At 39.6% G+C, this 16317-nt stretch overlaps 1 protein-coding gene across 2 annotated transcripts in view; it reads right to left on the bottom strand.

Annotated features, from left to right (window-relative positions):
• LOC149169016 (uncharacterized) overlaps positions 1-16317 on the bottom strand; it is a 121234-nt gene that overhangs the window by 103954 nt on the left and 963 nt on the right. The window contains exon 2 of one of the 2 annotated variants that reach the window (XM_089428522.1): positions 15612-15944. In XM_089428522.1, the coding sequence (XP_089284648.1) occupies positions 15612-15944 (333 nt within the window). Of the gene's footprint in view, positions 1-15610; positions 15945-16317 lie in introns of both variants that reach the window. The other variant, XM_089428523.1, reaches the window with a different exon arrangement.

The following is a 16317-nucleotide window of genomic DNA, read 5'->3' as shown; positions in this document are numbered from 1 at the left end:
ACGTGTTTCATTGCTCAAGCTTTCCCATGTGATAGGCCTATCTCTGTTCACTAAACTCCCACATCATCCTACCCTTGTGCCTAATCTCCAATGCCTTGCATGATCTCAAAATTCTAACGCCAGGCATTTCTTCGTCCTGTCGTGTTGATCACTTTTGACGTAATGCATGCAAGATTCTACGCAATGTTCTTCCTAAAAATCCACCTAGAATATTCCCTATACTGTTGACCAAGTTTTACCAAGCCATAACTTTTCACCAAATGCTCTAATTGGAAAATTTACACGTGAGATGGCATCCTCTAGTCCTACTCTGCAACTTGAGCCATGGTTGACTTTTTAACAACCTAAACCATTTTGCATTAGGAATCTAACTGCCTCAAAAAGCGTGAAATTTGTCACAAGACACTGCTATGTTGTGAGAGTTGTTATGAGTAATCCAAGGCCAAGGTCACCTGCAGACTTTATAGACACTAACCATGTGGAATAACATAAGTACACCTTGATGTGGGCTCGTTTGACCCATACGTCGGCGATCACCCCTACACAATACAAGCCCCCATAAAACCATGAGTCATCAAGAGAAGCCTCCCAAGGCCCTCCAATCTGATCAGGGATGAAATTGCCTAGGTGAAGCTTCCAAGGGACATGTCATCATCCGACCAAACAAAATGGATATAGACTCAAAATGACAAGACACGGATCTAGGAGACCTAATTCAGGGCCTCACATGGTTTTTACATGGCTTTGCCTTGTGACAATGGGGCTTGGGCTTACAATGAAGATGAATGATGCACTGAAAAATCTATGTACCCCCACTAATAGGGGTAATATGCTGCACATATAAATTTTGAAAATTTTGTATAATACTAATTAAACAACTAGGTATACCAAAATTGTTCCCAAGTGGTCCAAAACATGATTTTGATATCTTGGACTTCTTAAAAATTTTCCTTTTTTCACTAGAAAAATTTAAAGAAGAGCATGGTACCCGAATAATATAGAAACTAGACAGGCCCACTATCTCTGACTGAACAAAATTAAGCTCCACCGACTCTAACCAAAAAAATAAAAACCTTCTCGAGAAAGAGATCTCAGATTTCTAATTTTCACAAAACTTGAGTGGTCCAATAGTGAAAGAGCACTCAGCATGTGTATTTTGAATTTTCACTAGGGCCTGATTTTTCTGTTTACTTAAAAGTTTTCATCCCATTTCCAGAAACCATCTGCTGACATTTACCTTGTTCTTTATGGTTCCCAAAGAATACCTAAAGATTCCTATCCTTAGTGGACCCTTATGTTAAAATTGGCAACTAGGGCCAAACTCCATGTGGGTCATCTTATTAATGGAAGCTGATATTTTTCTTGGATCCCTCTCATTGAGAGGTGTAGGATTGATCTAAAGATCATCCGATTCCGATAAGTATTCATGGGGATATCAATTTATTTGTGTTATGGGACAATTCGTCAAGGTCGGCCAGCAACCAAATAAACCCCACTTGTGCTCAATGTTTTAGTATAAATAGAGGTGGTCTTCAAGTCATTTCAACACACTTGGGATCTCTTCCTCTCTACTTGTCTTTGGGTTTTAGTAGGAGGAGAGATCCTGACGGATAACGTTGCCCTAATCCAGAGGGCACAAGCCGGAACTACCGGAATTGCCAGAACTGCCAGAATTGCCAGGAAAAGTCGGAACTGCCAAAACTGTTGGAACTGTCGGGAAAAGCTGGAACTATCGGGAATAGCCGAAATTGCTGAAACTGCTGGGAATAGCCGGAATTGTCAGAATTGCCAGAACTGCTGGGAAAAGCCGGAACTACCAGGAAAAGCCGGAACTGCCGAGAAAAGCCGAAACTGCCGGGAATAGCTGGAATAGCCAGAATTGTCGGAACTGTCAGGAATAGCCGGAATTGTCGGAACTGTCGGGAAGAGCCGGAACTGCCGGAACTGCCGGGAAAAGCCGAAACTAAGGAAACTGTCAGGAATAGCCAGAACTGCCAGAACTACCGGAACTGCCGAGAATAGGCGGAATTATCGGAACTTTTAGAACTATCGAAAATAGCCGGAACTACCAGGAACAGCTGGAACTGCCGAAACTGTCGGGAATTGCCGGAACTGCCAAGGAAATCCGGAACTGCCGGGAATAGCCGAAATTGCCAGAACTGCCGGAAATAGCTGAAATTGCCGAAAGTGCCGAAACAGCCAAAGCATCTGTCTCTGAAGGAGAGAAGCATGCAAGCGACAACTAACTAACATTGGGACAGTTGTATGGTACTTAGTAGCAAATACACCAAGCATGCAATGTTACAACTAGCATGCAACAACAAGCATGCAAAGGACAACAAGCATGCTAGGGACAACAAGCAAGCAAAATGCAGCGAGCACATAGGTCAGTATGGCACATAATGTAGTACAGTGATGGGTACAGTCATGATTAATGAAGCATGATGAGACGCTGCACAACGATGATGGGTGCAACATGTGCAGCACAGTGAGGTGCAGCATGATGACGAAATGTAGCACAACCATAGGTGAAGGAGTCACCTTGGAGAATCAGTTAAAGCAGCATGTCTTCAACTGATCTCATGTATCATCTTCTTAGAGATGATCTATGCTCTTATCTAGATAAGTCAAAGTGTTGACTTCTGTTGTAAACGTACTATCTCTCTCTCTCTGTTGAACTATTGAAGAACATATAAGAAGAACTGATCAAGAGTTTCCCCACGTTGGGGTTTGTCCCTGGCTAGCACTACATCTTGTGTCCTCTTGTCTTGGCTTGTCTTCTGCAATTTATGTTTATGTTCTATTTGCAGTTTACTTTAATGCTGATGTGATTGCTAATCTAGAAAAGATATTGAGCTAACTATGAAAATTGAAATAAATTGCTCTAAGCATAGAACAAACCTAAAATTAACATGGTATCAGAGCTAAGGTGAAGACAATGCCCAAGCAAGAGTGAAAGAGAAATCACCGAAGACAGTTGGGAAAGGACAAAAGGATCAGTGGATTCCTCGTCCCTCTTCAAATTCACCGAGGGTGAAGTCGAAGAAGAGAATATTATCAGAATGGCGCAGCAGAAGTTTCTGATGGCCTACCTAAAGATCACTTCATTGGGAAGCCTGGATCTAAGGGTGGAAGGAAAGGCAGCTTCCTTGGTTGTAATAAGTTCAGCCATTATGCGAAGGAGTGTCTGAGTTAGGGACACATCACTTGATGATGATAACAATCATTCCAGGGACATCTTCAATGATCAGAGGAATGATAGGTAATGCAGGTCATCAAGGAAACAGCCGACTCTTCAGAGAAAGCAAGGAACCCCAGGTATGAAGAATCAAATGTTGTTTCTGATAAGATAAAGAAGCGTTATCTTGTATTAGCCCTCTCCTTCAGATTCTTTGGGAATCTGGCTTATTGATCATAGTGCTTCAAGGCACCTCATCAGATGGAAGGGTGCTCTCTCGAATTTGGTAGAGACGAAAACAACCGTGGAATTATACTTGGAGTCGATGCCACCTATCCCAGAAAGGGTGTAGGGAATGTTATCCCTCAATTGAATGAGGGTAACTCTATTCATTTACAAGAATCTCTTTTATGTACCTAATCGCAAGAAGAACATGTTGTCCATCTCGGAAATGAAAGTCAAAGGTTTTAGGGTGGCATTCATCGATGGAAAGGTGCGTGTTAAAAAATAGAATTTTCAAAGATGCTTTTTCTCATGGGTTCAAGGTTGGCAATTTGTATCAAGTTGCAGGATGGTCCATTGGGGATCATGTCAATTGACATATCGCATCTATAACACCAGAGGTCTACCTATGGGGTCCTACCTGATGTGAGTCAAATGGTGATAGGAATGCATGAATTCAAGAAGAGCATGAAGGTACATGTCTGAGATATACCGAAGGAAACTCTTATTAGGGAATCATTCCCCTCATGCAGCAGGTCCACAGGTTTGGAACAACCCGAGGAGTTTAAGATTCATGATCAGGAATCTCATGTATACAAGTGGCAGAAAACCCCCTATGGCTTGAAGCAAAACACCTCGGGCGTAGTATGAGAGGATTGATAGTTGTCTGATGAAGCTGAGATTCACTAGGAGTGAAACCGATCCAAACCATTACCCGAAGGTTGTGGATGATAGACCTCTCATACCGACACCTTATGAGGACAACCTATTTCTGACAGGTGCAAACCCTCTCATTTGCAGAAGTAAGAGGGAGTTGGATTCTGGATGTGGAATGATAAACTGCAAGCATTTGACTACCTCGAGGATCTTAACTTTCAGAAGTTATATGGTAGTGATGTCGAACCAGATTTGGGAAATGCCTCTGAGTTTCATAAACTCATTCACGTTGCTGTTCTTGGTGAACTTCCGTCCGGACATATGTTTTACAGTTAGCATGGTGAGCTCATATTTGGTTGAGCCTCACCGAATTGGTGCCAAGAATCTTCTGAGATATCTTCGGGGCACAATCTCTCATGGATTGAGATACACTGCCAGAAATATGAAACTGCATGATTATTTGTATGCTGACTAGGCAGGCACTGTGGAGGATCACTAGAGCACTTCTCAGTGCTAGTTCTCTTTGGATTTTGCTTCGATATCATGGATGAGCAGGAAAAAGAAGTCAGTTGCTATAAGCACCACCAAGACTGAATACATAGCTACGAGTATGATCTTGTGTGAAGTTGCATGGTTGCAGAAGCTCTTAAGTGAGTTGTTTGTACACATAATGAATATCACTGTGATTCTCTGTGACAACCAGGGGGGGATTCGATTATTGAGGAATCCCATATTTGATGATTGCTCCAGCAGATAGACATCAGATACTGCATTATCTGGGATATGGTAAGTCGATGAGCGAGGAGGCTCCATCGCATTGAGACCGATGTATAGGTCGCAAACATTTTGTCAAAGCCCCGGGGAAAGGTCAAATCTGTGACTTTCCCGAACAACTTGGAGTCGTTGAGAGACCTTATAAGGTTCCTAAATGTTGCATGCATTGAACTCTGGGAGCTCTAGGGGGCTTGGGGTACTTACTAGAGCAACATACGACCACAAGGCGACTCACCCTCCCCTGGTGGTGCGCTATGTACAAGATGACAGGTTCAACCTTCCCCTGTGATACCCCGTGGCGATTGTGGAACAGGATGATTAGTTCTCCTGTGGGCCGAGATGATTAGATCTCCCGTGGCAACTGTGGAACAGGATGATTAGTTCTCCTGTGGGCCGTGATGATTAGTTCTCCCGTGGCAATTGTGGAACAGGATGATTAGTTCCCCTGTGGGCCGGGATGATTAGTTTTCCCGTGGCGACTGTGAAATAGGACGATTAGTTATCCTGTGGGCCGGGATGATTAGTTCTCCCATGGCGACTATGGGGCAAGATGATTCATTCTCCTGTGGACAGGATGATTAGTTCTCCTGTCGAGGCATCCTACCCATGCAATCTGGGACTCATGGGAAGTACCTCTCATCTAATCAATGAGCAGGGAAATGGGGTTAGGGACCATAGTAGTACTATCGATGGACACATCGTTGTATCTACCGTACTCCCTATGCTAGGATGACCTCCATTGATCTGGGATCAATGAAGGTGATCTAGGATCAGTATGAGTGGTTTGAGACACTCTCTTGTGATATTGATCTGGGATCAATAAAACTGACTTCAGGTCAATAAGAGTGATGTGACACTCTCTTCAGATGAAACTGAATTCGGGTCAGTAGAGAATGGTATGAGACATTCTCGATCAATTCTTCTTCTTCATGGTTCAGCAGAGAAGTGTAGGGCACTGATGGCAGAGATAGTATAGTCAGACATATGGATCAGCGAATGGAGTTCTCCCCAGTTGAGAGGAAGTGTTAAAATTGGCAACTAGGGCCAAACTCCATGTGGGTCATCTTATTAATGGAAGCTAATATTTTTCTCGGATCCCTTTCATTGAGAGGTGTAGGATTGATCTAAAGATCATCCGATTCCGATAAGTATTCATGGAGATATGAATTTATTTGTGTTATGGGACAATTCGTCAAGGTCGGCCAGCGACCAAATAAACCCCACTTGTGCTCAATGTTTTAGTATAAATAGAGGTGGCTTTCAAGTCATTTCAACACACTTGGGATCTCTTCCTCTCTACTTGCCTTTGGGTTTTAGTAGGAGGAGAGATCCTGAGGGATAACGCTGCCCTAATCCAGAGGGCAGAAGCCGGAACTGCTAGGAATAGCCGAAATTGTCGGAACTACCGAGAAAAGCCAGAACTGCCGAAACTACTGGGAACTGTTAGAACTACCGGGAAAAGCTGGAACTGCCAGAACTGTCGGGAATAGCCGGAACTGTCGGGAATAGCCGAAATTGTCTGAATTGCCGGAACTTCCGGGAAAAGCCGGAATTGCCGGGAATAGCCGGAATCGCTGGAATTGCCGGAACTGTCGGGAATAGTTGAAATTGTCGGAACTGCCGGAACTGCCGGGAATAGCCGGAACTGCCGGAACTACCGGAAAAAGCCAGAACTGTCGGAACTGTCGGGAATAGCCGCAATTGACGGAACTACCAAAACTGCCAGGAATAGACGGAATTATCGGAACTGTCGAAACTATCGGGAACAGCCGGAACTGCCGGGAACAACCAGGAACGCTGATGTAGAGGGCAGAAACCGGAACTGTTAGGAACTGTCGGAACTGCCAGGAATAGTCGGAATTGCCGGAACTGTCGGGAACAGCTGAAATTGCCGAAAGTGCTGGAACAGCCAGAGCATCTGTCTCCAAAGGAGAGAAGCACGCAAGGGACAACTAACTAACATTGGGACAGTTGTATGGTACTTAGTAGCAAATACACCAAGCATGCAATATTATAGCTAGCATGCAAGGGACAGCTAGCATGCAACAGCAAACATGCAAAGGACAACAAGCATGCTAGGGACAACAAGCAAGCAAGATGCAGCCAGCACATAGGTCAGTATCGCACATAATGCAGTACAGTGATCGGTACAGTCATGATTAATGAAGCATGATGAGATGCAGCATAGTGATGATGGGTGCAACATGGTGCAGCACTGACGAAATGCAGCACAACGATAGGTGAAGGAGTCACCTTGGAGAATCAGTGGAAGCAGCATGTCTTCAACTAATCTCGTGTATCATCTTCTTAGAGATGATCTATGCTCTTTTCTAGATAAGTCAAAGTGTTGAATTCTGTTGTAAACGTACTATCTCTCTCTCTCTGTTGAACTATTGAAGAACATATAAGAAGAATTGATCAAGGGTTTCCCCACATTGGGGTTTGTCCCTGGCTAGCGCCACATCTTATGTCCTCTTGTCTTGGCTTGTCTTCTGCAATTTATGTTTATGTTTTATCTGCAGTTTACTTTAATGCTGATGTGATTGTTAATCTGGAAAAGGTATTGAGTTAACTGTGAAAATTGAACTAAATTGCTCTAAGCATAGAACATACCTAAAATTAACACCTTGCCATATGCATTTTCTGAAACTTGTTTCCTGTAATTTCCCATTTATTGTTTTTGATAGTTTTTTTTTAACAATAATGAGTACATTCCATTAGGCACAATCAGTGACTTCGTAGAAACGGCTGCCACTATTCCACCTAGTGGAACCAATATTTCATAAATACCACAAGGGAAAACATGTCTCCAAAGACTTGAGCTCACATTACTTGGGACACAAATCATGAACCATACCACTTGAGCTAAATTCATTTGACTAATTTATTGTTTCTGACAGATAAGAGACTTTCACTTGAGCTAAATTCCTTTGACTAATTTATTATTTCTGGCAGATAGAGACACTTGGATAAACAATTTAAACTTAAAGTATATATACAACTTCACAGTTGCATATTTACTTTTACATGCCTTTATGTTTCTTTTAATGTCTGTGAAGAGGCTTCATCATGGAAAAAAACAAGTTTTTTAATGAAATTTTAAGAATTTTTCAATAGTTTTATTTGCTGAGATTTATGTATTTCCCAAGTCTATGTCATACCCTCGCTCTTCAGCTTTGCCAAGTCGTTCCCAAATCCCAAGTCATGTGACTTTGCTGAAAACAGGCATTATCTTAAAAAGAATAAAAACAAACAAGAAAAGATAAAGTAAGGTGAAAATGTTGTACAACATAAACTATAAATTGACATGAAAGTGTTAAAATTGGCCGCCAGGGAGAAATTCTCATAAGAAACCCTAAAGACGGTTTATTTTGAAAATTCTATTGGTCCAAAATTGATTTGAAAAATAAGTATTAAAGTAAATAGTATTGGGTATATTTAAATTTGAATTCAATTTGAAACTTTCCCTCCAAAATCAAAGGTCAGTCCTACAAAAGAAATCTCATCAAATTATATAAATAAGCAATCGATCTATTCTTATGAGATATATAATTTTTCATGGTTCGATTTGATTTAAGGTCGTAAAGGTTCAAACTCGTCACCAGTAGCAAACATTTGAAGTAAATAGTATTGGGTATATTTAAATTTGAATTCAATTTGAAACTTTCCCTCCAAAATCAAAGGTCAGTACTACAAAAGAAACCTCATCAAATTATATAAATAAGCAATCGATCTATTCTTATGAGATATATAATTTTTCATGGTTCGATCTGATTTAAGATCGTAAAGGTACAAACTCGTCACTAGTAGCAAACATTTGACACACTCATTATTTTTGTTTCTATGGACCGATTGAAGAGCATCAAGACGCTATGACCCACACTATACTCTGGCTTACATTCTTTTGATGATTCGCATATCCTATGGTGGCTTGATCTCACATCTCTAAATGGAAATCTCGCGTATGGCATACATAGAGGCCAATATCTCTTGGAAAGCCAAAATTTTTATTGCTCAGTCAAGGACTAATTCTCATCAACTCCGTTGTGAAACAGAGCGTTCGAAAAGGCCAAAGGAAGTGTGGGAGGAGAGAGTATGTATTTTTTGTTCTTCCGAAAAAGTGGAAATAGAAAAACATTTCATTTTAGAATGTGAGGCCTTCAAAGACAATAGGAAAAGTTATGCAGATATGCTGGTAGCTAGCTCTTGGGATAATCTATTTAGCAAGGGGTTTGTCAAGAAGTTGGGAGCAATTATTTTGAAGCTTCACAGAAAAAGGCCGAATACATCAAGCAGATGAAGAAGCAATCTGTCACATAGGCTACCTTTAGCCTCGTGGACATTAAAATAATTTCTTTCTTTCTTTCTTTCTTTCATGAATACATGGCACGAGATGTATGACGATATTACACATATATATGGCATGAGATGGATAACATTGTTACACAGATATATGGCATGAGCTGTAAGACATTGTTACTCAGATTTATGGCATGAGATGTATTGCAGTGTAACACAGATTTAAGGGATGATATGCATGGCATCATTACTCAACTTATATATAACATGTTCCACAGTGATTTTATATAGAATTTCTCAACGTGCTTCTGCACTTGTATAGTGGATTCCTCGGCATTACTCCTTCGCATCACTACCATTATATATATATATTCCCTGCATTATAGATTGGTTCGCATCTCTGTGATCATGTTAACATCTCTGCAACATATGTACATGGTTCTTTGGCTCAGCAGTCTGGATTATGATCTCGGAACAACAGTATGTCTATGAATATGGCACAACTGTATATGTATGTTCCTTGCACACTTGCAGCATCATTTTAGTTATATAGCTTCATACGCAGAGCAGTATTGGAAGCCCTATCCTTTATTCTGAATAAGAAGCATTATGGCATTAGCAGTGTTGATATGATCATATGGCATCTTTGAAATATATGCAGAAGTCTTCTTGATTGATGTATCTCTCTATGGCATTGTTGCAGTTCAGTATAATGGTAATATTTATATATTTTAACCCTAATGTCAAGTATGGCAAGCCATTGATGATATGAGTATGCAACAGCATTGTTGATGAATCTTGTTCACAAGCGAAGTTGTGAACAAGACATATATAGGCCTTGGGAAGCCTGTTGTTATTTGTACTTTGTATCTCAGCTGAACAATTGATGAAATCTAATAGAAGAAGCAGAAGTGAATTATGGGTTTTCCCCTTGAGGGGTTTTGCCATGGTCTCCGACCAATCCTAGTGTCTCTATGTGGTGAATGTTTTTCTTCTTATGTTCCTTTTATTTATGTTGTATTGTTATTGATATTGTTATTTCTACATAATTGCATATGATTTAATGATGTTATAATGATATGGGGTAAACTCAAGATGTAAATGATGAAAATTATAATGATGCAATTATCTAAGGCAAAGAACAATATAAACCTAAGAGAAAAATTAACATGGTCTCAGAGTTAGGCTAAAGAAAAGTCATGGATATCACCCCTATGAAGACACTGTTGATGGAAGCAAGTACAGATGGCAGAGACCTAAAAGAATCCTAGGGTTTAAAGGAAACCCTAGGCACCCTTGTTAGGGCTTGGTGGATATCATAAGATTGGGGTTTGGAAGAAACTTTCAAGCATGGCTTGGAGATGTTGAAACCCTGAAGTCTCAAAACCCTAGCTTGATAAGTACAAGCACCTGTGCCAAGTTCAGTATAATTCTAGATTCACTCTAGGAGACGGTATGGTTTGATAGACTGTTGATAGTTAAGGCATCTCCTCCTCTATTGATGTTTGTTGATGACCCATGGCACCTTATGATTGAGAAAGGATTTGGAACAATGAATTTGTGAATGATTGCATTTCTTCAATAAACTCTTGGTGACATGATCAAGAGGGATTTAATCGCTTCAACCCTCGTTCAAAATGAGACCTTCTAAACCTTATTCTTTATGACACTGCTCTTGTTTTAAATTTATTGTTTTGATTATTGCTTACCCTTCCTGCATATTTGAGTATTTCTAATACTTCTAACTTACTAATGAAGATGTGACTCGCTGAACCTTATTAAGGATCATCTGGATGCTAGTTGGTGCAGGAAGAAGAAGTTGGCAAGAAAAAAAAAGGAAGTTAGAGCAATATGCAAAGCTCTACTACTACCAATGACAAAGCATATATGATATCTGAATGCTACAAAGTTGATAAAGGTATCTGAACATTACGAGGTTAGTATATTGTTTCAGTTTTAGTTAGGTGGCAAGTTAAGCATTGAGGTATGACAAGCATATCACCCTCATAAATGACTTGATTCATGCATGTCAGTCACCCACATATAAGAGTAAATTTTATTAACCTATGATATATTGGTGCACTTTATATTAACAGTTAATATGATCTCTTTGATGTAACCAGTCAAAACCTGTCATATGACCTTAATGGATATCCTAATTGTTGTCAAAGATAAAGCATAGTTAGAAACATTGACTTTGATATGTCATTACTTGATAATAGATATTGATTCAATACTTGTAATGAGTAGGGTGGCCTTGATGGAAATAGTGTGGTTGATCTACTAACTATCTTCTTGATAAGGTTTTGATATGATGAATTAACAACATAATAAATTTGACAATGTGACAAAAATGGTTGATTGGACTTGATGGAAAATGTTTGTATAATGTGATAAAGAAGTGAAGATGTGACTATTACCCTTTGATGAATGTTTGAAGACATGTTCATATGTGATAGTGAAACAATTGATGGTGACCTGTCATGACTATGGTGTACTATGGTGTACATATTTATGAGAACCTAATATAGTTTGACTCTGTGATCTGACAATTTTGTTGATGCATGACAGTAATATGTAAGACAGGTTGTTGTCTTGATTAATGATTGAAGAAGCTTCTCATTCAAAGGGAGAAACCCTTGATGAGATCCCAACACCTATTATTATCTACAGTGGAGGATTATGATTGTAGAATGAAGCAAGCCTTCTATTAATGAACATCCAATATTGTTAAAAATATGTCTTTGCCTATTAATTTTATGAGCTAACAATTCTTTACTGACAGGACTAGTTTACCCCATGTAATATTAGGATCCACCTCTCGTGTAGAAATGTTTTTATGATGTGTTGGATTGCATTAATGGATTATTGTTATTAGATTTGATGGATCCCATATGGATCTTTGTATGCACTCTAAATTAGATAAAGTTTGGTCATATATAGCTGGGAAAAAGACATCTTCATGGATGGAGAAAATGTTACTGTATGAGATAAGCTTAGGTTTGTGGTCACTGACTCCCCGCATAAGAGGGAGAATATGGTACTCCTTTCTTTATGATATGTGTTTGCTCTAACATAATATTTGATTTGATGTCCTACATAAACAGGAAAACAAAGAATTGTTGCTCTTGGTAATGTATGAGCCTTGAGGTAGTGTGATTGAACTCTTCAGTGAGTTGTTTGAGCCGGTATCAGATTCGAGCACTTTGATATGTTTTTGAATTTAAGAAAGCATCATGGATTGATGGATATGCCCCTTTTAGACAAGGGTCTGGGCTTATCGATAACACTGAGCATTGCTCTTCCCCCTTGGTTGAGCTCCAAGCTTGAGGAATGGAGCTATAGGGCTCCTGGGGTTGAAAGACCTCTAACCAATAGGATGGTGAGACCTGGGATCTCCCCTAGTCAGAGTATGCCCTAGTTAGCGTCCTGCCCACTTTGTGGGATAACCTCCCCATCTGGCCAATGGGATGAGGGACTTGGGATAGAGTGTGATCCCTACCCCTTGCAATAGGTGGATCTCGCCCAAGTTGGTGGATGCAAGTGTTCTACCATCTGACTCTCAAGGGTCAAGATGGGAAGATCAGGGACAATAAGGTAGAGTGTGATCCTTACCTCCGGTAAGTTGATCTCACCTATTGTCAAGGACTTTGGGATAGAGTGTGATCCCTACGCATTGGAGTAGGTCTAATCTCACCCATTGTCTTTGGTTATAGGGTCGAAACAGAGGGCTCCCCCGTGGTGATTCTTCTTCTTTGGATTAAAAAATGCTCAGTGCAAGATGAGCAAAGATGACGATGAGACATTTGATCTAGGAAGATCAACAGAGAACAATAGGATGGTTGTGATCCTTGCTTGGTAAGTGGTATCCCGCCTATTGCTCGATCTAGGGTGGTAGTTGGATGCTCCACTATATAAGATGACTTGGGGTGAGAGTGTCCCATAAGACCTCCCCATCGTCGCAAAAATGAGGTGAGAGTGTCCCATAGGACCTTCCTCATTGTCATTGGATTTTGGGTGGTAGCATTGGCTCCCCGATCACGAGGTTCCCCGGTTTTAGCATTGGCTCCTTGTTGGCAAATGTTTCGGGTTGAGTTGGGCTCCCCGATGTGGTTTCAAGTTGAGCAAGGCTCCTTGATGTTGTTTCAGATTGAGTTGAGCTCTCCTATGTTGTTGTGCATTGAGTTGGGCTCCCCTATGATGTCAGATCATTCTTCTTCAGATTTGAGATTGTTCATCAAATGGAGATGAGCGAGATGTGACTTGATGACGATGATGATTCTATTTCAGATAATCATATTGATTATTGGATATAGGATCGAAGTTGGAAGCTTCCCTATGATGATGATGTGAGTCGAGATGGACTCCCCTATGATAATTCTTCTTCTTCTTTAGATCGAGATTGTTTAGCTCATGATCAAAGGACGAGATGTCATGAGATAGATATTTTGTTGATATGGCTAAGATGGAGGTTTTGTGATTTGTCCTGGAGATCAATAGGGTTTGAGGAATGATCTCCCCTATCTTTAATAGTACTTTATTCTTCTTCTTCGTGACAAGATGAGATGCGTAGATGAGGGATTGTCTACCTTCTTATATATTGAGACATGGCATCTGAGACGGAACTTGTGATAGGTACTTGCTAGAGACTTAGATTATAGTTGGAATTCCTCCCTAGTTGAGACTCGAGAGAGTGTGTTAAAATTGGCAGCCATGGAGAAATTCCGATAAGAAACCCTAAAGAGGGTTTATGTTGAAAATTCTATTGGTCCAAAATTGATTTGAAAAATAAGTAGTCGAAGTAAATAATATTGGGTATACTTAAATTTGAATTCAATTTGAAACTTTCCCTCCAAAATCAAAGATCAGTCCTACAAAAGAAACCACCTCAAGTTATATAAATAAGCAATCGATCTATTCTTATGAGATATACAATTTTTCATGGTTCAATCTGATTTAGGGTCGGAAAGGTTCAGACTCGTCACCTGTAGCAAACATTTGACATGCTCATTATTTTTGTTTCTATGGACTGATTGAAGAGCATCAAGACACTATGGCCCATGCTATACCTGGCTCACATTCTTTTGATGATTCGCACATCCTATGTTGGCTCAATCTCGCATCTCTAAATGGCAATCTGGCATATGGCATCATGAATACATGGCATGAGATGTATGATGTTGTTACACAGATATATGGCATGAGATGTATGATGTTGTTACACAGATATATGGCATGAGATGTATGACATTGTTACTCAGATTTATGGCAATTGATGTATTGCAATGTAATACAGATTTAAAGCATGATATGCATGGCATTATTACTCAATTTATTGAATCGAGAGGCTCATTCCACAGACCAGTATGATGTGTAACGTTGTTTGTCTGCCGTTATCAATGTTGAAATTTTGCTCATGTTGGCCAAAAAAAAATAACTATACAATTTGCACTTGAAGAAATTGGATCCCTCTCGGCTCATGTTAGATCCGTATTTAAAATAGATCTATACTAATATATAACATAATCCTTTGTGATTTTATATTGAATTTCTCAGCATGCTTCTGCGTTTGTATAGTGGATTCCTCAGCATTACTCCTTCGCATCACTACCGTTATATATATATTGGCATTCCCTGCATTATACATTGGCTGGCATCTCTGCGATCTTGTTAGCATCTCTGCGATCTTGTTAACATCTCTGCAACATATGTATATGGTTCTTTGGCTCAGCAGTCTGGATTATGATCTCGGAACAACGGTATGTCTATGAATATGGCACAACTGGATATGTATGTTCCTTGCACACTTGCAGCATCATTTTAGTTATATAGCATCATACGCAGAGCAGTATTGGAAGCCCTATCATTTACTCTGAATAAGGAGCAGCATTAGCAGTGTTGATATGATCATATGGCATCTTTGAAATATATGCAGAAGTCTTCTTGATTGATGTATCTCTCTATGGCATCGTTGCAGTTCAGTATAATGGTAATATTTATAAATTTTAACACTAATGTCAATTATGGCAAGCCATTGATGATAGGAGTATGCAACAGCATTGTCGATGAAATCTTGTTCACAAACGAAGTTGTGAACAAGAGAGCAAGACATATATAAGCCCTGTGAAGCCTGCTGTTATTTGTACTTTGTATCTCAGCTAAATAATTGATGAAATTTAATAGAAGAAGTTTAATTGATTTCCAGGATTTCTCTCTTGTGGGGTTTTGCCCTAGTCTCCAACCAATCCTGGTGTCTCTATATGTGAATGTTTTTATTCTTATGTTCCTTTTATTTCTGCTGCATTGTTGTTGATATTGTTCTTTCTACATAATTGCATATGATTTAATGCCGTTACAATGCTATGGGGTGAACTCAAGATGTAAATGATGAAAAGTATAATGATGCAATTATCTAAAGCAAAGAACAATATACAATAGATGCCTAAGAGAAAAATTAACAGAAAGTGATATACTCTTTACCATTTTGCTGTTTCTGTTCTTTCTGCTGTATCTTCGGGCTTTCATGTTTAACCTTTTCCACATTGTTCACTGTTCTATTTTTCATTTTATTCACATTAGATATCTGTTTTTTCTGACTCTGGGCTATCTCAGCAAGAAGTCTATCCTCAAGTGAGGTATCATATGTTTTGGAATCCCCAAAGCCTGAAGGCTTATTAGTCTTCCATCTTTTCATTTCTGCAAATGGCACATACTCATCATCCTCGTAATCACTGTCAAATGTAACAGCAAGAGCTTCTTTTTTCTTCGCTGTAACAACCATATATGCAGTAGACCTTTGGTAGCGTGCATATGCCTGTATTCAACATAAAAATGACAACATCAGAGATACATATAAAGGTGCTCTTTAGACACTTTTACAGATGACATGCTTTGACAAGTCTTCCAAAACTTCATATATATAGATGAAGGAAGATGGCAGCTCTATACAACTTGGTGATATCTTACAACCAGAGCTACTTGTTTATGCTTGGTGTTGTATTTATAGCCATTGTTTTATGTATTTAGCTTTGAAATACCGTAGGCACTCCCTTGAGGAATATTCATGATGTCTTTAGTAGACCCACTGATACTTACTGATCATCGGTGGTCCTTGAACATTAGCAGTCCCATTGACTACTTTGGTTATAAATGGATATTGGTATAATTTGTTTATCTTGGGTTTATCC

The sequence above is a fragment of the Pinus tabuliformis genome, chromosome 4_2 (genome assembly GCF_031772625.1).
Source record: "Pinus tabuliformis cultivar Carrire ecotype Pingquan chromosome 4_2, CPIR1, whole genome shotgun sequence".
Classification (NCBI taxonomy): domain Eukaryota; kingdom Viridiplantae; phylum Streptophyta; class Pinopsida; order Pinales; family Pinaceae; genus Pinus; species Pinus tabuliformis.
This window is presented reverse-complemented; position numbering and strand designations above follow the sequence as displayed.